Source organism: Podarcis bocagei, assembly GCF_964188305.1.
Source record: "Podarcis bocagei genome assembly, chromosome: 8".
Lineage (NCBI taxonomy): Eukaryota > Metazoa > Chordata > Lepidosauria > Squamata > Lacertidae > Podarcis > Podarcis bocagei.
This window is the reverse complement of record NC_138133.1, coordinates 90020784-90042664: the sequence shown is the minus strand read 5'-3', so window position 1 is coordinate 90042664 and position 21881 is coordinate 90020784. Positions and strand designations below refer to the sequence as shown.

General features: G+C 49.8%; 1 protein-coding gene across 3 annotated transcripts in view; it reads left to right on the top strand.

The window, feature by feature from the left end:
* ARHGAP39 (Rho GTPase activating protein 39) overlaps positions 1-21881 on the top strand; it is a 198011-nt gene that overhangs the window by 130433 nt on the left and 45697 nt on the right. For all 3 annotated transcript variants that reach the window (XM_081204443.1, XM_081204444.1, XM_081204442.1), the window contains exon 4: positions 17975-19361. In XM_081204443.1, the coding sequence (XP_081060569.1) occupies positions 17975-19361 (1387 nt within the window). The remainder of the gene's footprint in view (positions 1-17974; positions 19362-21881) is intronic.

Genomic DNA, 21881 nt, shown 5'->3' with positions numbered 1-21881 from the left:
CATGGCCTGGAAGCTGTCTGCGGACAAACGCCGGCTCTCTCGACCAATAGAACGAGATGAGCGCCGCAACCCCAGAGTCGTCCGCGACTGAACCTATTGGTCAGGGGTACCTTTACCTTTACATCAGAAAAATAACCAGGAGTCATCATAGGGAATTCTCTTAAAAACTTCCTCTTAGTGTCTTGAGGCATTGGAAAAAAGGCACAGTAAATGTTAGGGGTTGTTAGAAGATAAAATGGCAAATGTCATTATGTCGTTATATAAACTTTTGCTGCAGTGACCTTTTGAATTCTGCGCAGGGTCCTTTGCCAATCTTGGAGGGGATATTGTAGAACTGGAGAAAGCAGAGCAAAGGGTAGCTGCAGCGGCTGAGGACAGATTTGGAATTGTTTCCCTACAAGCAGTGATGCGTGTGTGTTCGGAGGGGGGGGGAATGATTAAAGAGGGGAGATTAGTATTATTAGAGGGTTATGAATCATGACCAACGGAGGGGATGTGAATAAAGAGCAATTTTACACGCGGCTTCCAAACACGACAGCTCGGAGACATCCGGCGAAATTGATTTTCTGGCGTTCACAAAAGGAAATGTTTCATTATATGAAGCATATACGGTAATTAAACTGGGGGATTCGAGGACCCACAGTTATAGGACTTTTCAAAAAGGGTGCACTCTCAAAAGAATGAAGTTGTAGGTAGGATCGCCATGGGGACCTTTTCCTAATGTGGAGGCAGTGAATCAGGGCCCGGGAAGCTTCCGTGGAACTGTGGAGCTGGGAAGCGTTAGGAAACGCTCATGGTTTAGCAGCAGCAGCAGCTAAATAGTCGAGCATCTGTAATGCGAGGTAATAATAATAATAATAATAATAATTTATATCCCGCCCATCTGGCTGGGTTTCCCCAGCCACTCTGGGCAGCTTCCAACAAAATATTAAAAACAATACAGCATTAGACATTAAAAACTTCCTTAAACAGGGCTGCTTTTAAAAATAAAATACAGTGGTACCTCGGGTTAAGTACTTAATTCGTTCCAGAGGTCCGTTCTTAGTAACCTGAAACTGTTCTTAACCTGAAGCAACACTTTAGCTAATGGGGCCTCCTGCTGCTGCCGCGACGCCGGAGCACGATTTCTGTTCTCATCCTGAAGCAAAGTTCTTAACCCGAGGTACTATTTCTGGGTTAGTGGAGTCTATAACCTGAAGCGTATGTGACCCGAAGCATATGTAACCCGAGGTACCACTGTATTTGTTTATGGCCTTGATATCTGCTGGAAGGGCGTTCCACAGGGCAGGTGCCACCACTGAGAAGGCCCTCTTCCTGGTTCCCTGCAACTTTGCTTCTCGCAGGGAGGGAACCTCCAGAAGGCCCTCGGCGCTGGACCTCAGTGTCCAAGTAGAACAATGGGGGTGGAGACGCTCCTTCAGGTCTACTGGACCGAGGCCATAAAGGGCTTTAAAGGTCAGCACCAACACTTTGAATTGTGCTTGGAAACGTATTGGGAGCCAATGAAGGCCTTTCAAGACCGGTGTTATGTGTTCTCGGCGGCCGCTCCCAGTCACCAGGTTCAAACCCCACCGGCGTCTCTCCCACCTGAAACCCCAGAGAAGTGCTGCCAGGTGGGGAACAGAACGCCAGAGCACCACCGTCTCCCCCTACAGGCCAAGTTTCAACAGGTGGGCAAATTTACCCACCTGTCCATCACCTGACATTGCATCTTTGCCTCTCCTCCGTCCAGTGTCTCAGAGGATCCTCTCAGCCTGTGTTTCTGCCCTTGTTGCTTGACGTTCAGCCCCCGTCCTGAGCTGTGTTGGCATTCCCAGCCATGCCTGGCGTCAGCCGCCAAGCCCCCAGAGGCCCCTTCACGGACCGCTGCTTTGCTGCCGCCGAAATGCCCCCGCCATTTTCACTTCTGCCTGCTTTGGCGAGCACGGCAGGACTTGACTTTGAGAAAGAGGGAAGGAGTGAAGCAAACGAGGGGAGAAGACAGGGCTGTCCCCTGGCGCCTGCACCCAAGCGCCCCTTTGTCATAGTGCTCTCTGTAAGCTTGCCAGCAGCCCCCTCCGCCCCCCCCCCCCGCTCATGTCAGAATCGGAGTTTGCAAGTGGGAATGGCAACACTTTTCCTTGGCTGAGAGACAGGTCTTTTAGCGGGACTGTTTCAGGGAAAGGAGGCCAAGCAGCGTCCCAGGAACTTAGGAACCTGCCTTATACAGAGTCAGCGCATTGGTCCATCCAGCTCAGTAATACAATAATAATAATAATTTATTATTTATATCCCACCCATCTGGCTGGGTGTCCCCAGCCACTCTGGGCAGCTTCCAACAAAATATTAAAAACAATACAGCATCAGACATTAAAAACTTCCTTAAACAGGGCTGCTTTTAAAAGTAAAATACAGTGGTACCTCGGGTTAAGTACTTAATTCGTTCCGGAGGTCCGTTCTTAACCTGAAACTGTTCTTAACCTGAAGCAACACTTTAGCTAATGGGGCCTCCTGCTGCCGCGACGCCGGAGCACGATTTTTGCTCTCATCCTGAAGCAAAGTTCTTAACCCGAGGTACTATTTCTGGGTTAGTGGAGTCTATAACCTGAAGCGTATGTGACCCGAAGCATATGTAACCCGAGGTACCACTGTATTTGTTTATGGCCTTGATATCTGCTGGAAGGGCGTTCCACAGGGCAGGTGCCACCACTGAGAAGGCCCTCTGCCTGGTTCCCTGCAACTTTGCTTCTCGCAATGAGGGAACCGCCAGAAGGCCCTTGGCGCTGGACCTTAGTGTCCGGGCTGAACGATGGAGGTGGAGACGCTCCTTCAGGTCTACTGGGCCTTTGAGGCCGTTTAGGGCTTTCAAGGTCAGCACCAACACTTCGAATTGTGCTCGGAAACGTACTGGAAACGTATTGCACACGCTGACTGGCAGGGGCTCACCATGCGGGGTTTTAGAATGGGGTTATGCCCAGCCGTGCCCCGAGATACCAGGGATCAAATTCGAGTCCTTCTGCATGCAAGAGGCTCTACCACTGAGATATAGCCCATCCGCTAAAAATAAAGCAAGATGTTGAAAATATCAATAATAAAAAGACCGGAGAGATATCTCCTTGGATTGATAGGGGAAGAGATGCCAAGGGGGGGGGGGGAGAATTCTTTTTATATGCAAGTACAGCAGCTAGAGTAGTGATTGCTGCTAAGTGGAAGTCACAAACTCTATCCTTAAGGGAGGAATGGATTTGTAAACTAAATGAATACTTAACCCTGGCAACGCTAACAGCTATTATAAGAAAGCAATCGAATCAATTAAATTAAAAAAGGAGAGGGAATGTTTTGATGAATATATGGTAAAATATTGCTCAAAAAAAAAGATAGGCTAATACAGTGGTGCCTCGCAAGACGAAATTAATTCGTTCCGCAAGTCTCTTCGTCTTGCGATGCACGGTTTCCCATAGGAATGCATTGAAAATCAATTAATGCGTTCCTAGGGAAACCGCCTTCAGACCAGGTCCGGGGACAGTCTGTCCCCCGACCTCTTCTGAAGGCTGGGGGGGGGGACAAGGGCTTTTCTTCCCACCCCCAGCATTTTAAAAAACCCCGGGACAGCGGAGGACTTCTCCGCTGTCTGGGGCGATCTTAAAATGCTGGCGGACGGCATTTTATCTTAAAATGCGGGCGGTCCTGGACCTCTTCTGAAGGCGGGCGGGGGGCGAAAGTCTTTGCTCCCCCCTGCCTGCCTTCAAAAGCCGTCCGCGATAGCGGGAAGCTCTTCCCTGCTATCCCGGACTGCTTTTAAAATGCTGGCGGTGGGGAGCAAAGCCTTTCGGCCCCCGCCGGTCTTCCTGGACCTCTTCTGAAGGCCGGAGGGGGGGAAAGGCTTTGCTCCCCACCACCAGCATTTAAAAGAGGTCCCCGGAGATTTCCCTATGGGCTTTCGTCTTGCGAAGCAAGCCCATAGGGAAATTCGTCTTGCGAAGCGCCTCCAAAACAGAAAACCCTTTCGTCTTGCGGGTTTTCCGTCTTGCGAGGCATTCGTCTTGCGGGGTACCACTGTATGCCTAGATCAAAATGTAAAGTATCTGAGGGAAGGTAAATTAGTAAGGAAAGATAATAAGAATATATAGAAGATTTGAGACGAGTGTAAATGCAAAGATAAATGTAATCTCAGAGAAAATCGAGTGGGGGCAGAGGGAAGCGGGGGGAGGGACAAAATAATATTAGGTTTGATTGATGGATATATGGTGGGACGGGGAGGATGTGATGATGGCTTTGGTTTATTCATATTGTGATGTAATATGGAAAAAACCAATAAAATATTGTATGGGGGGGGGGCAAAAGCTGTAGATCAAATAAAGGCTGGAGAGACAGTAGCAAAATCCTAAAAAATTAAAAATTAAAAATAAAGCAAGATTCTAGTCCTTAGTGAAATAGGCAGCTTTTCATGCAGAAGGTCCCAAATTCAATGCCTGCCATGTTCCAGCAGACCATTTAATGCAGAATTGCCGACATAGGGGCCAACTCCCATGAGCTGAGGTGTCTTCGGCTCCCTCTATGTTGCTTAGTAGCGGACTCAGCCCCCCGAAACGGGTCCCTTCCAACTCTACAATCCTATGAACCCTATGATTCCCGCAAGCTTCTCACACTGCAAACAAGAACCGGAGAGCTTTGACCCTGTCGCTCATCTTAGCTTCCTGCCCCTGGCCTGAGGAGCAGAGAAATGAAACCTGTCTCTCACAAAGTAAATTTTTCAGTTCAGATTTTTTTTTTTTAAAAGCAACCCCTAATGCATTCCTCTTCTGCATGCCATGAAGAGAACAAAGATCCCTGAAGGAGACAGCAGCCCACCACCAAAGTGGAAATATTTCTCTCTTTCCCTTGAGAGCACGGCCCACGCCCAAGCTGAGTTGTGCATTCCTGGAGATCGGAAAAATTGCTCTTAAAGGATGAGATCTGCACTCTGCAGAGCTCAGTGGGGTTTTTTTTTGGGGGGGGGACACACCACATACACACAAACACCCTTTACCCCTACCCATAGTTTGAAGGTGTTAAAATGCGAGTGTGCAAGGGTTCTGGTCCATGGAGGTCTTTTTTCCCCATTGCGTATCCAACGCACAGCCCACAGAAATGTCTCTGAGCGCCTGGGTTGGAGGTCAAGGGAGCGACTTGTGAAATCAGACTGAAGTCGGGAAGAACCGCTCCAAAAGCTGCTCTCAGACCCGAAGGCCAAGTTGTAAACAAATTAATACGGATGAGCTGCGAGGAAGCGCTTCTTCCTGAATGCTGATTTAGTCATTTCTACAAAGCAGCGAACGGATCACGCCGTAAGAGACATGGCTTGTGTGTGTGAGTTTGGGTGGTGATCCTGAGACCCAACAGCAGGCATCCGCCCCCAACCTTGAACCAGGTAGACCTAAACAGGGTCATTTTTACACCAAGGACTCCCTACTAACACCGTATGCATCTCTCCACAAACCCACGCAAGAAACCGCAAAACTGGGTCAGTTTGCTTTTCATGTCGGCATTTATTTAGACAACCTTGCTGCATGCATGCTAAAGAAAAGACTCTTACAGTCCTTTATATTCTGCAAGCAGCAATTTGTACGTCTCCAGCCAAAGTCTCCAAGGTGTCATCCCAAAAGAAGAAGATGAAGAAGAAGAAGAAGAAGAAGACGAAGAAGCAGCTCTCAACAAAATATTAAAAACACAGCAAAACATCAAACATTAAAAGCTTCCCATTGAGTTTAGGCATTAATTTAATTTAGTTTCTTTTTTAAAAATTTTTTTATTGAATTCCCAACACATTATTATTATTATTATTATTATTATTATTATTATTATTATTATTATTATCATTATTATTGTTATTATTATTATTATTATTATTATCATCCCACCCTTTCCCCAGACTGGAACTCAAGGCTGCTCACAAAAATTAAATACAAACAAAAATGCACATAGCTAAAAACACGCAGAAGATCATTGCTAAAACGTAATTGAACTCAAAATTAAAACATATATTAAAAAATCAGTTCTATTACAATGCAGATAATAAAAACAGCAAAGTGCTGCTCAACAGCCCTTTCCTTAAAAAACAGCCTGTTCTCAAAGGTCTGTTGGAACAAGGAGGTCTCCACCTGCCAGCAGAAGAATAGCAAGGAGGGAGCCAGTCTGGCTTCTCTAGGGAGCAGCCACCGAGAAGGCCCTCTCCTGCCCCCCTGTGAGGGTGTGGGGGACAGCGAAGGGCCTCCCCAGAAGATCTCAGAGCCCGCTAGAGGTTCATATGGGAGAATATGGTCTTTAAGATTGTTGTTGTTTAGTCGTTTAGTCGTGTCCGGCTCTTTGTGACCCCCTGGACCAGAGCACGCCAGGCCCTCCTGTCTTCCACTGCCTCCTGCAGTTTGGTCAGACTCATGTTGGTAGCTTCGAGAACACTGTCCCACCATCTTGTCCTCTGTCATCCCCTTCTCCTTGTGCCCTCCATCGTTCTCAACATCAGGGTCTTTTCCAGGGAGTCTTTTCTTCTCATGAGGTGGCCAAAATATTGGAGCCTCAGCTTCAGGATCTGTCCTTCCAGTGAGCACTCAGGGCTGATTTCCTTCAGAATGGAGAGGTTTGATCTTCTTGCAGTCCATGGGACTCTTAAGAGTCTCCTCCAGCACCAGAATTCAAAAGCATCAATTCTTTGGCGATCAGCCTTCTTGATGGTCTTTGGGTTTGATCATCCCTACGCAAGTGAAAGATGAAGGGTTGCCAAGCTGCATGGTCTTGAGCAGGGGTCAGCAAACTTTTTCAGCAGGGGGCTGGTCTACTGTCCCTCAGGCCTTGTGGGGGGGTGTGTCGGACTATATTTTTTGGGGGGGAGGGGAATGAACAAATTCCTATGCCCCACAAATAACCCAGAGATGCATTTTGAATAAAAGCACACATTCTACGCATGTAAAAACACGCTGATTCCCAGACTGTCCGCTGGCCAGATTTTGAAGGCGATTGGGTGTTGCTCTGTCCTGGCTCCTGCCAACTTAGCAGTTCAAAAGCACACCAGTGCAAGTAAATAAATAGGTACCACCATAGGGGGAAGGTAAACGGCATTTCCGTGCGCTCTGGTTTCCTTCACGGTGTCCCATTGCAGCAGAAGCGGGTTAGTTATGCTGGCCACATGTCCCGGAAAACCTTTCTGTGGACAAGCGCTGGCTCCCTCGGCCTGAAAGCGAGATGAGCGCCACAACCCCATAGTCACCTTTGACTGGACTTACCGTATTTTTCGCACCATAGGATGCAGTTTTTCCGTCTTAAAAACTAAGGGGGAAAGTCTGTGCGTCCTATGGAGCGAATGCAGGGGGGAGCTTCGTGCGGCTCTTGCGGGCTTTTCCCCAGGAGGGAGAAGGGACTGACGCGGCCAGTCAGTCCCTTCTCCCTCCTCTAGAAAAGCCTTGCGCAATCTCTCCAGCGGGGGGGGGGGGGCTGCACAAGGCTAAAGAGGAAGCCAGGACAGTGAGCGCGATCCATCCCCTCGCTGCCCGGGCTTCCTCTTTTGCCTAGCGCGCCTCTCCAGCCGTGGGAGGCTGCGCAAGGCTAAAGAAGCCAACTTTTTAAAAAATCTCTCTATCTCTACCTCTTTTTCTTTTTCCATCCTTTCTCCACCCCCTTCATTTCCTCTGGATCAGTGTTTTTATCTAGATTAACGTTTTAGTTTGGAGGGGGGGATGCTATAAAAAAGAAACTTTGCAGCTTTTATTTTAGTATACAATAAAAACAGATTAAACAAAACACAAAAGAAGGAAATAGCATAGAAGAAGAAGGGAAAAGGGAAAGCCATTTACCAGAGGTAGATCTTAACCCTTGCCTCACCTGGGAGCTTCTCTGGGCAGGAATTCCCTCGGCTTAAGTGGGGTGGGGGGAGAGTGGCAGGTGGGGGGGTACCTACCTAGACAGTGAAGCCACATGTCTCTCCAATGAAAATTGGGAGTGGGCATAGTGTGAAGTGGCTGTGGATCTCCTGCCGTAGAAGTGTAGGACTGTATAGAGTTGGGAGGGCCACCGGAGGGTCATCTAGCCCAGCCCCCTCACAATGTAGGAATTACAGCTAAAGAACGCCAGGCAGATGGTCCCCCAACTGCTGATTAAAAGCCTCCAGTGGTGGAGACCCCCAACACCTTCCGAGGTCATAGAATTGCAGGGTTGGAAGGGAACCCCAGGAGTCATCTAGTCCAGCCCCGGTGGACAGCGGGCACGATCCATCCCGTTGCGCAAGGCTAAAGATGCTGCTCAAGGCTAAAGAGGAAGCCAAGGCAGTGAGCGGGATGGATCGCGCTCGCTGCCTTGTCTTCTTCCTTAGCTACGCTGGAGAGGTTTCGCTCCTGGCTGGAGAGGTTGCGCGGCTATGGATCCCGCGCACTGTCTTGGCTTCTTTGCTCTTTGGGGCTGGGGGGGGGACCCAGGCTTCCCCCACAGCCCCGAGAAGCTCTGGGAGAAGCGGACAGGCTGCGTGCAGCCTGTCCCTTGCTCTTTGGGGCTGGGGGGGGGAAAATAATATTTCCCCCCCTTGATTTCCCCCTCTAAAAACTAGGTGCGTCCTGTGGTCCAGTGCATCCAGTAGAGCGAAAAATACGGTAACCATCCAGGACTCCTTTACCTTTACCTTTTACATTAGTCTCTGGGTGCTTCTCTTCTTTCCAATCCAAGGAGTCCATTTCAGGCCTGACGCTTGTGTTCCTCGCCTCCTAGTTGGTGATGATGTTCAGCATGTGCCAGGGGATCGGAGAAGGCCCTGCCCCCCCCCCCGCTTGTCCTCCTTTTACGTATTCTTCCCATCGTCAACAATTTTTACGACGGCCCTCCTGCACAACAGGGAGCAATTAAAGTCTGCCTGCAGCCCTGCTTTCTGTTGCTGTCTCTGATCCGGGACCGTTGCAGCTGAACCTGGTTCTCGTTCCTTAATATTCTGATCCAGTACTTTCCCTGTGGCTGGCTCACGTCGGGAGCGGATCTGGCGGCTTAGTGTGGCTGAGCTGCCTATCTCCCTTCCTCCTTGCAGCCGAGAGAGAGAAAGAGGAGAGAAAGAGGCTGCGTAGAATATCAACGCTGGTTGCTCATCCAAGGTTGAGAATGGCAGGTTTGCTGGGAGCCCATTGCAACCTGTATCTGCCCTATACAGTGGTACCTCGGGTTACATACGCTTCAGGTTACACACTCTGCTAACCCAGAAATAGTACCTTGGGTTAAGAACTTTGCTTCAGGATGAGAACAGAAATTGTACTCCGGCAGTGCAGCGGCAGCAGGAGGCCCCATTACCTAAAGTGGTGCTTCAGGTTAAGAACAGCTTCAGGTTAAGAACAGACCTCCAGAATTAAGTACTTAACCCGAGGTACCACTGTACAGTAATACCTCGGGTTACAGACGCTTCAGTTTGTGTGTTTTTGGGTTGCGCACCGCGCTGAACACGGAAATAATGGAACGGGTTACTTCAAGGTTTGGGCACTCGCGCATGCTCAGAAGCACTCAATCACACTTTGTGCATGCGCAGAAGTGCCGAATCGCAACCCGCACATGCGCAGACGCGACGCTGTGGGTTGCAAACATGCCTCCCGCACGGATCCCGTTCGCAACCCGCACGTCCGCTGTACTGGAGTTGGCTTGCTGGTCAGTTAGGCAGCTACAATGACCGTCCATAACAGGTTTGGGGAATATTTTTCAAGATCTAGGTGGAAATTTGCCTCCCTCTCCTGCATTGCCAGTGAAAGTTGCCTAGAGGCCACATTTGCATGGTGAAGATCTTTGTCTTAGACGATGTAATTCAGCAGGCTGGCATCTTTCTGCATGCAAAGGAGATGCTCTGTGGCTGAACTGTGACCCTTAGGGTGGTACATAGCACACAGGGCTTAAATAGTCTCACAGTTCCTGGCTCCCTTCCCCACTCCAGTTCCCTTCTGGGAATGGAACCCAGGCCAGGCGTTCATGTGCCTTTGTAGATTTTAAAGAGGCTTACAGGTGCCTGTCTGGGCACAAAATTCCAGCATTCTCCATAACTTCCTAGCAGTCAGTAACTCTTCAAATGCTTGTTTTGCCCACTTGATTTTTATGACTTAGCTAGCATTTCTGAGATTTGTTCTATCAGCAAATAGGCGATTGCGCCGCAGACTGCTCTCCTTTGTTTTGCTGACTTTGGACTATTCCTGTTTGCATTGCAATAATGAGGATGATGCTAATGGTGAAGAAGATGATGATCATGTTGTGATTTACTCCCAAGTTGAGAGGATGGACAATTCTGTCAGAAACGGAAGTGGGTTGCTTGTCCATCAGAGGTCTGGAATGGAAATAGCAAAAGCGAAAAAACCCTTTGAGGGGTTTTTTTGTAGCCTGCAACAGTTACATAAATGATTGTGTTATTTACTGCATTGCTTTGACATTTCCATTCTGTTGAAGTACACTGGAATTAATTCCATAATTACGTAAGTTTCAGCCATAGCAGAAAAGTGAGATGGATAACATAGGAGGTTTTTAGTGGAAGCTGAACTGTGGTGGAACATAAGCAGCACTGATTGCAATGAACTCAGGACAGGACAGAAACTGCTTCCTCTGCATATCCTTAACTCCCAAGTTCTGCAAACTTTCTGCTGGCTGACGGGAGAAAGGGGCGTTAAAACCAACAGCTTTACTGACCAGAGGCCTGAACAGCCAGGCTTTTCACCTAGCGTTTGAAGACCAGCAATGCGGGTTCAAGGTTCAGTGCAAAGGGAGTTCAGGGCCAAGGCAACCACCGTAGAAAAATCCTTCCTGCATGTCTCACCAAATGAAGTGTTCCCAGCAGAGGAACTCTAAGAAGTGCCTTCCCGGGCAACCTAAATTTGTGGGCAGCCTCATCCAGGGGGAGGCGCTCCATCAAGTCTTTAGGTCCCAAGTCATTCAGGGCTTTGTACTCTTTTAGTTTCCTTGCCAACAACCCTGAGCGATGAAGCCGAGAGATTGTCTCGATCTGTCAATAAGGCGTCGCCACCCACCCATTCTGTTCCCTGGAGCATGTGAACTTCTAACAACAACAACAACAACTTATTTATTTGTACCCCGCCCATCTGGCTGGCCTTCCCCAGCCACTCTAGGCATCTTCCAACAAAATATTAAAATACCATAATGCATCAAACATTAAAAGCTTCCCTAAACAGGGCTGCCTTCAGATGTTTTCTAAAAGTCTGGTAGTTGTTCTCTTTGACATCTGGTGGGAGGGCGTTCCACAGGGTGGGTGCCACCACCGAAAAGGCCCTCTGCCTGGTTCCCTGTAACTTGGCTTCTCGCAGTGAGGGAACCGCCAGAAGGCCCTCGGAGCTGGACCTCAGTGTCTGGGCAGAATGATGGGGATAGAGACGCTCCTTCAGATATAATGGACCAAGGCCGTTTAGGGCTTTGAAGGTCAGCACCAACACTTTGAATTGTGCTTGGAAACGCACTGGGAGCCAATGTAGGTATTATGTGGTCTCGGCAGCCGCTCCCAGTCCCCAGTCTAGCTGCCACATTCTGGATTAGTTGGAGTTTCCGGATCACCTTCAACGGTAGCCCCACGTAGAGCGCATTGCAGTATTCCAAGCGGGGGATAACCAGAGCATGCACCACTCTGGCGAGACAGTCCGCGGGCAGGGAGGGTCTCATCCTGCGTTAAAAACAACAGTGGTGCAGTGCTTTTCCGGTCATCCTTTTCATGTCTTTGAAAATGGGAGACGTGAGCAGTACTGGCTCTGCTCCTTTTTGGCCCTATCACATTTCCTCCCGGAGGTCAATTTTGTTTGCGCTGGATTGCCTGCGCACGTGCTGGGGCGGGGGGGGGGGAGGTGAAGCATTTGGCCTCCCTTTCGGCAGCATTCAGAGGTTGCTGCTTCACTCCTTCGATGCAACCTTCCTTCTGCTGCGAGAAGGGCCCTATCGCATAGCCAGATCCATGCAGATATCGTGCAACAGCCATGGGGAGGGTCTTTCCTGGCAATTGCCGCATGGAACAGAAGAGCCGGCTGGCATGGCTGCTGGGGATCACTCTGCCCCCTCCTCTGGTTTTGCAGCCTGCACAGCAAATCTCAGAGCAAAATCCACAGGGCCAGCAGAGCGTTGCTGGGGGCAGACGAGCCGCCACATGCCTGCTTTCCGAAGGCTGACGGATGCCTTCCTCGCCTGACCTTGATGCTCGTCCTTTTAGAAATCCCCTGAGCAATCTTGTGCGCCTTTCTGTGGGTCTTCGCCATCCATTTTCATCCGGCTTTTCCTAATCTGTTGACGTTCAGCTGGGTCACATCGTGACCCAAAGTGGATTGAATCTCTGGCGCCATTGTTCGTTGCCCCTTTGCTACACGCCACCTCAATCTCCCAAGCGCTACGAGACTTGTTTTATTTTTAATATTTTTTTGTTTTGCTTTTAGACTTCTATACTGCCCTTCATCGTAAGATTTCAGGGCGATTCACAAGATTAAAAATATAAGGTAAAAGCACAAATAAATAATTCAAACCAAAACATCAAAACAATGACAACAATCCCCCCTCCCACAAACACCATGAAAAGGCTGCAGATTTTTAATCAGCTAGCTGATTTCAGGTGCTTACCTAGGAAGCCACCAATGTAGGGGGACCATCACGTATATCATTCAAGGGGGGGAGCTCCATGTCACCACCCTGGGGAAAACCCTGTCCATGTCAATGCTGTCAGAGGTACCTCAAGAAGGGCTGTCCCCTGCAGATTGCGGAGCCCGAGAAGGCAGGAATAGGAGTAGGCAGCCCCTTAAGTATTTGGGTCCTAAAACACCTTGAATTGGGCCTGGCAGCAAACAGGCAGTCAGTGCAACTCCCAAAGGAAAGTTGCACCTCCACTCTCAACTTCAGTTTATTAGCTCCCATCCAACCTGTTGCTGCCCTAAGTGAACAAGATCTGCAGTTGCCTGTTGCGTATTTAATTTTATAGTGTGGCCCAGCATTGCGGGGCTCAGGGGACAGAGAGCCAGGTACGGGTGGCCAAAATTAAAAGGAGGCCCTGGACCCCTTTGGAAGGAAGGGAGGGAACAGAAAATGAATGAATGCTTGAATGCCTTGTTGCTGTTTGGAATAAAATCTTCCCGCTCCACCTGAAAAAATGTCCCAAAGAAAAGGTTTGTTTTGCTAAAGGAAGCACCCCGATTATCACACCTAATGCATTTTGTGCATAATCGCTCTTAAGCAGAGGCAATGAAGAAACGGCCTCAACGTTGCAATTTAACCATTAAATCACCGCATTTATACCTTTAATATGGCATTCACTGCCGTGAGAAGAGGGCCCGCGGGAGCTGCGATTCAAAGATTCGATTAGCGTTGGCAGTTGCCAAGTGTAACCAAAACTGCACACTTAGGATTTTGCTTAACCTTGACAGCGGCAAGCACTCGGAGGCCACTGTGGTTAGGCGTTTCCTTAGTCGCCCGACCACTCTTTTTTACATGAACACATATGCCTTTTAACAAGGCATTCTGTGTGTTGCATCGACACTCACACGTTTTGTGGAGCAATGGTTCTGTTTTATCTTTGGAGTAAATCCTGTGTTTTGGGCTATAGCTCAGGGGCACATGCAACCAGACCGTGCCCTCCACTGTCTCTGACCGCAGCAGGTTCTGCACCCCATCTCTTGCACTACTGCAATGCGCTCTACGTGGGGCTACCTTTGAAGGTGACCTGGAAATTGCAATTAATCCAGAATGCAGCAGCTAGACTGGTGACTGGGGGCGGCCGCTGGGACCGCATAACACCGGTCCTGAGAGATCTGCATTGGCTCCCAGTACGTTTCCGAGCACAATTCAAAGTGTTGGTGCTGACCTTTAAAGCCCTAAACAGCCTCAGTCCAGTATACCTGAAGGAGCGTCTCCACCTCCATTGTTCAGCCCAGACACTAAGGTCCAGCTCCGACGGCCTCTGGCGGTTCCCTCATTGCGAGAAGTGAGGTTACAGGGAACCAGGCAGAGGGCTTTCTCGGTAGTGGCGCCTGCCCTGTGGAACGACCTCCTTTCAGATGTGAAGGAAATAAGCAACTATCTTATAAGATCACGAGATTATAATTATTTCTGCGCATGAAATATTAATTGGGAGTGGGAAGGAAAATCTCTGGTTCCATGGCAAACTGCAATTAAGAGTCAGAGTTCCTCGCTTGAGGAGATGCCACTGGAATAGCAATGGTGAGGAGTTGATAGGAACCAGGGGCCAGAGTGTCAAGGGTGACTTTCCCCCTTTCTTCCTTTTAATATTATTTTCATTCCTGCTGAATGTGAGTTTTGCTGAACCTAAAAGTGCATGGGCGGGGAATATGGGTCTGCTTTCCTAAAGGTCAGGAGCCTTTCCGTATGCAGCCGTGATGGGTGTCTTGCCAAATGCAAGGTGGTTCTTTTAAAATGAGATTCAGGAGTAATACAAAACACAAGTGGGCGAGAAGATTAAAGATGCTATTCTTAACAGCAAGCAATATATACATACCAAGCATGCACTTCAACCTGCCATTTGGAAGCCCTTAAGAAGTGGTGAAGTGACTCCCCCAGGTAGCTTCAGTTTGCACGGCCCCACGGCCAGATCAGTCCATGCACGAGCTTCTCAGAAGTTTTGCCCACAACCATCCGATTTATAGATAGCTAGTGCAGATTATTCATTAGTCACCCCCTGCCAAAGCCTCACTTTCTCAAAACAATGTCCAACTTCAAAGAAGGTACCCATCACTATCTCTTCCTCCTAACTGATTAGGACATTATAGGCTGTTCTCATCCCATCAAAGAACTTCAGAGACAAGGAGAGGAAGGAAGGAATAGGGCAACCATGTCACATCACTGACTCCTTAATATACAATTTATCTTCTGGATAGATTGACCATACAGCGGGTGGCGTGTCGTGCCCTTCTTCTCCTTCCATCAAAAGACTTTCCTGGCCAGACTTGGATGAGCAATGGAAGAGCAACCATGTTTGCCTCTGGCGAATGGTCCTTCCAGCAAATTCTGCATGCCTTGTACCACGTCCATCGGTCGTCTTACGTTTCCGGGTACACGTTTGCAGGTTTGGGGCTGGAGAGGACTGGACTTTGCCATCATAAGTCCATGGGGACGGCAAAAGGAACACGCATTGGCATCTGGGTTGGCTATCAAATGCATTCTCAGGTCTGCTGGAGATCTGTGTCCTGTTGCACTAACTCCAGGTAATTACAGTGGTACCTCTAGATGCGAACGGGATCCGTTCCGGAGCCCCGTTCGCATCTAGAAGCAAACGTAACCCGTGTCTGCATGTGCGTGGGTCACGTTTTGGCACTTTTGCGCATGCACGTGACGTCATTTTGAGCATCTGCACATGCGCAAGCAGCGAAACCTGGAAGTAACACGCTCTGTTACTTCCGGGTTGCCACAGAGCGCAACTCGAACGCGCTCATCTCGAAGCACATTCAACCCGAGGTACGACTGTATATTAGGAATGGTAAAGGTAAAGGGACCCCTGACCATTAGGTCCAGTTGTGACCGACTCTGGGGTTGCGGCGCTCATCTCGCTCTATAGGCTGAGGGAGCCGGTATGTGTCCGCAGACAGCTTCCAAGTCATGTGGCCAGCATGACTAAGTCGCTTCTGGCGAACCAGAGCAGCGCACGAAAACGCCGTTTAACTTCCCGCCGGAGCGGTACCTATTTATCTACTTGCACTTTGACGTGCTTTCGAACTGCTAGGTTGGCAGGAGCAGGGACCGAGCAACGGGAGCTCACCTCGTCATGGGGATTTGAACCACCGACCTTCTGATCGGCAAGTCCTAGGCTCTGTGGTCCCTGCTCCTGCCAACCTAGCAGTTTGAAAGCACGTCAAAGTGCAAGTAGATAAATAGGTACTGCTCCGGCGGGAAGGTAACCGGCGTTTCCGGTTCTGCTCTGGTTCGCCAGAAGCGGCTTAGTCATGCTGGCCACATGACCTGGAAGCTGTACACTGGCTCCCTCGGCCAATAAAACGACCACAGCGCCACCCACGTCCCGTTAGGAATGGTGGTGGTCCTTTATTACTAACCTTTGAATGACCCCGTCTGGTGGAGATAAGCCCCTGGTGCTTTTCTGCCTTCAGTCTGGGTGAGTGGAAGTTCCTGCACCTGTTACCTGCATATTTGGCTGGAGGTAGACCAGAGATCTGCTGGTATACCTCTACTCAGAGATTAGCAGGAGATTAGCAAGGATCTCCCATCTCCCAAGATCCCATAAACCTGACGTTTGCCCTGTCCTGCCATTGACCAACCTCACACTTACATCTCCATAGCCACAGATCCCATCTACACATCAGTTGATTCCAGTTCCTTGATGCTTACTGTTTCTTCCATTTCCCATTTGGGGTGAGCGCTCAACTAAATTGGAGCATTGGTAGCAGTTTTGATTCAGGATGAATCGTGGAGCCACTTGACCACTTGATCTACAAGTGTAGATCTTGCAGATGCTTCAAAATCTGCCCAGATTGCCGTGTGCCGAGTTCTGAAAAGACCCTCAAAATAAGGATGCTCTGATCCGAACACACTGTAATATTGTGTGCCCCAAACAAAGCCCACTCTGTCCCTCTTAGTTTTGTGTATGTTCACTGGTGCTGTAAAAGAGTAAGAATATTTTCAGAACTTCTTGTTGCTGCTTGACTAACCATTCTCCAGGGACTAACTTGGCTTTAAGATTCTGAAAAGTTCTAGTTTCAGAAGGTCTTATTTCTTGCCATATCTGAAAAACTCACTCGTTCTTTATGAGCTTCTAGGGTAGAAGCCGAACTTTTGGACTACACCGCTACATGGCGGTGGTTCACAACTTATGTCAAAAGGCAAACTTTATGGCTGACGTGTTCTTGCAAAGTATGATGATATCTTGACTTGGTTGTAATCCAGAACTTATTACCGTCCACTCCGCTGTGCTTCTGTGGAACCAAAATCTCATTATTCGTAACATTGCTTTTATCTCTCTGCCACAATCATTTCTCCACTCCACATCTCTTAAGTTGTGGACCATATGATGTGAAACTGGCAAGCCACTGTTTGTTTCTGTACCTCTCAGGCGTTTGCAAGTTATACCGTGTTTTTTGCTCCATAAGACGCACCTGACCATAAGACGCAACTAGTTTTTAGAGGAGGAAAACAAGAAAAAAAATATTCTGAAAGAAACAGTGGGTGTATGATTTTTGTGGTTCATGCTGTGGCCACAGAAATATGATTTGACAGTGAGTTTAGGGTAGCCCAATGCAAAAATCCTGAGAATCCATGTGGATCCGTGCTTTGTAACCATGTTTTTGTGCCATTGTGGCCCCACGAAACAGTGGATGCATGGGGGGGGGGGTTGTGCAGGCTGTAGCCATGGACATACTATGTGATCTGATGGTGAATTTGGGGTGACCAAGTACAAAAATCCTGAGGATCCATGGACTTTTACCTTCCCCCTCCCAGGCAGCCTCCTTTATCTCTAGCGTCCCTTATCTCCCTTCCAATCGCTTATCGATCAGCTGCTTCCTTTCAACACCCCCTTCCCTCTTGTTTGCCTTTGTGTCTTTTCCTTAGCTGGAGCAGTTTTTTGCTCCTCCTTTTCTTCTAATTTCTCTCCTTATTGCTTTAGTCTTCCTGTCTCCTCTCCTTGCAAGTTCGCTGTCTTTACCTCCCCGCTCCCAGGCAGCCTCCTTTATTGCTAGCGTCCCTTATCTCCCTCCCCAATTGCTTGCTGATTAGCGGCTTTGTTTCAACACCCACTTCCCTCTTTTTCTTTTTTTTCTTTTTTTAAAGCATGATCTGCTTTTCGCCCCTGGGCAATTCGGCTCCAGGGAACACTCCATAAGACACACAGACATTTCCTTTTACTTTTTAGGAAGAAAAAAGTGTGTCTTATGGAGCGAAAAATACTGTAGGTAATGAAATACGTTATATATATATATATATATATATATATATACGCGCGAAAATAAAAAGGTACTTCTTGCATTGTTCCTGCTTCTGACGGCTGCCTTGTGTTCTGCCTCTCTCCGTGTCCCAGGGCATCATCTCTCCGGTGGAACACAGGGACCAAGGAGCGGATGCTCATCAAGGTGACGGACCGTGAGCCCAGCTTCCTCATGCACCAGGGCAACGGCTACACCCCCGACAACCAGCAGGGCACGCGGTCGCGCCGGCCCTCGGGCGGCCAGCCGTCCCCCAACCTCCAGACTTTTGCCCCCGACTCGGACAACTCTGTCTTCTTCCCGGAGAGGAAGCAGTCGCCCTTTCTGAAGCGGGCCGAGCACGTCGGCAGCTGCTCCCCGCTGCTGGGGCGGGGCGACTCCTTCTGCTCCCCGCTCCAGGCCCAGCACCGTAAGCACTCCAGCGAGTCGCAGCCATCGTCTCCGCGCTATGCCTACGAGCCGCCCCTGTACGAGGAGCCGCCCATGGAGTATCAGGCTCCCATCTACGACGAGCCGCCCGTGGACATGCAATTTGAGGCCAGCGGGAGCTACAAGGCCGGCTCTCCGCAGAAGTCCCCGATCCGCAAGCCACACCCTTTCCTGCAGTCGCCCAAGCAGGGCTCCAACTCCCCCTACCAGCAGCTGGTCCTGACCAAGCAGAAGGGGCCCGACCGCTTCATGAGCCTGGAGTACAGCCCTGCCGGCAAGGAGTACGTCCGGCAGCTGGTCTACGTCGAGCAGTCGGGCTCCAGCCCCAAGATGAAGACCGGCTTGCGGCACAAATACTCGCCGAACCCCATCGGCGGCTCCTACTCCCTCCAGCACAGCCCTTGCCTGGTGAGGGACCAGCGGCTGGAGGTCAAGTCCGGCGACTACAGCAGCATGGAAGGGGCGGACTTCCGGCACAGCCCGCCCGTCTCGCAGGGGGACGACTCCATGTCGTGGTCCAGCCAGCACAACACCATGTCCTCCACCGGCTACTCGCCCGGCACGCGCAAGAGGAAAAGCCGGAAGCCGTCGCTCTCATACGACCCCAACGCCTCCTCCACCGACGGCTCGGGCGAGCGGGAGGAAGGGCTGGCGGAGGAGAGGGCGCCCTCGGGCTGCAGCCGGCCCCAGATGAACCGCATGGAGAGCCGCTCAGTGGAGGCTGAGTCGACCCGGGGCTTCCCCGAGCCCTTCCTGGCCCAGGCCCGGCTGGCGTGGGAGGCCCAGCAAGCCCACTACCACATGCGGCAGAGGAGCAGCTGGGACTCGCAGAAGGACGGCTCGGGCTACGAGAGCGACGGAGCGGTGCCCCTCCCCATGCCGGGGCCCGTGGTGCGGGCCTTCAGCGAGGACGAGGCGCTGGCCCAGCAGGAGAACAAGCACTGGAAGCGAAACACCTTCGAGAAGCTCGGCTTCCCCCAGATCCTGCTGGAGAAGAGCGTGTCGGTGCAGACCAACCTGGCGTCGCCTGAGCCGTACCTGCATCCGTCCCAGGTAAGGTGCTGGCACTTCAGATGTCCCTTTCAGGAAGGGTCTGTCGTGGGAGCAAATCATCCCTCTGATGACCAGGGAGAGTAGGAAAGATTTAGGAAGTACCTCTTTGGGGATCAGATTAGGGCTGTGGAACACAGGAAGCGGTCTTTTACAGAGTCAGACCATTAGTTTAATATAATCTGCACTGACCGGCAGTGGCTGCCTCCAGGGTTTCGGGTAGGGGACGTTCCCGGCCCTTGTTCTCTAACCCTGATTTTGAAACTACTATATTTGGCATCCTTGAACTAACGCTATAGAAGAGTTGTTGTCTCCAGTCTGAGTTGTATTGGTATTGCTCGGTGTCCTTTGGGGGATGGGACATAGCTCAGTGATAGGGCCTCTGCTTTGCCTGCAGAGGGTCCTGGGTTCAATTCCTGGTGTCTCCAGGGATGCCTGAAACCCTGGAGAGCCACTGCGAATCGGTCTCGGCAATGCTGAGTTAGAAACATTGCAGGGGGTTGGACTAGATGTCCCTTGGGGTCCCTTCCATCTCTACAATTCTGTAGAGTTCTTTTGTATCACCGGTCATCTGATTCAGCACCAGGCAGCTTCCTATGTTCAGCCCCTTTGGGTCCTGCTGCTTCTGTGCATCTTTCGTCATCTTTGACCCTCACTTGCCTACAGTTGCAGCTTAATCCATTTCCTGTGCTGGCCTATGTCAATTTATCTGTGATACCCATAAACCAAACTGTTTCTCCAGGCAATCGCATTCAGCAGCAGCCAGAGCAATGAGAGCTGAGGGCCTGACCCACCAGGCTGTTCTTACGTCCTTAGGTTCTTCGCGAAAAAACTGGAGACCTGCTTTCATTGATGCCTCTGGTTTACATTTCACGGGCTAGATAACCCTTTGGGTCCCGTCCAAACTCTACAATTCTAGAATTCTGAGATGTTTGCTCTATTAAACCACCAAACCAACCTTTCCCTCTCCTTGAAGCCGCTTGGCCTTCCAGGAATCAAGAGATGATGCTGAGCTAAAGGCAAGGCTAGAGGAGCCAGCTGGCCTGTCCAGTTACCCCAGATGCTTTAAGGCAGGTTGGAGATCTTGTGGGGGCCCCAGATGTTGTTCAACAGCTGCACCCATCATTCCTGACCATAGGCAATCCCCCTACCTGGGGGGTGATGGGAGTTGGGGGTCCAGCAACAGGTGAGGTGCCACACAGTGCTCAGTCTGGCTTCACAGACATCTCTTAGGGTTGTTATAAAGCAAGTCAAAAGTCTACCAACTGATGGATTGACTTGGAGATCCCGGGCCACAGGGAGGTTAGGCTGGCCTCAACCAGAGCCAGGGGCTTTTTCGGCTGTGGCCCCGACTTGGTGGAACGCTCTGTCACAAGAGACTAGGGCCCTGCGGGACTTGACATCTTTCTGCAGGGCCTGCAAGACAGAGCTGTCCCACCAGGCCTTTGGCCAAGACACAGTCTGACCCCCTCCTTTGGTAATCCTCATAGACCTCCAGCCCAATGGTTGCCATTGATTTGATTCTGAATTGATTTTAAAATGAATTGATTTTAGAACGCTGTGTTACTTTTATTGCTGTTAGCTGCTCTGAGCCCGGCTTCGGCTGGGGAGGGCGGGATATAAATAAAATTTTATTTTTATTACTATTATTGAGCCCCATAGCAGATTCTCCAGTGAGCTTGGAGATGTACCAAGTCCATCTGCCCAAACCCCAGCCAGTGTTTATCTGACGTTGCGCTCGTATAAGGCTTTCTTAGCTGACCTACAGTATAATAGCAGTTCAAATTGGGGAAGGACGGGCCTCTCAGTGTTCTTTCCTCTACGAAGAACGCCGCTTTTGAATGCACGCTTCTCTCTTTCCTCCCCCTCCCCTTTGATTTTATTTTATTTCATTCTATAATAAGAGAGAGCAGCTATGGCAACAGATAAAAATTAAAAGATGAGAAGCAAGACGGTGAGATAGGGCTGCAGGATGATTAACCAAGCCAAGTGTGGCGCTTAAGCGAAGCTTGCCAGGGTATCGAAATCTTAGGTTTTGAACCGTGTCCTGGGGTTTTTCACTTCTGATCTTGGAAGCGCTGAGCAGCTGACATTTACACACACACACGGAAAAAAATAGCTGGAAAGTATTTTGATTCTGGGAAATGAAAGGCTTTGTGTGAATAACATAGTGGGGAGAGGATTTCAAAGAAACTCGGATGAGTCATACTTTGAGCAGGCTGGTGCTCTGTGTTGCATCAAGGGGCCTGTTCTGATCTCCCTCTCTCCCTTTCTTTCTCTCTCTCTCTCTCTAATTCATAAAGTCACCCTGGAAGGGGCTTCCGAAACAAATTTCAGTCTCTGTTTGTTCATTTGAATCTGCTCTTTCTAAAGGGGGAGCGTTCTCCCCTTCCTCTCTACGCCAAGCAATCCAAACCCTTGGGGGAAACGATTCTCTGCTCGGCAGCCTGGTGTTGCTGGGAGATGGAGATTCAGAAGAGGAAATCCGAGCTGCAGAAATAGAGGGCTTGAAGACCCCCCTCC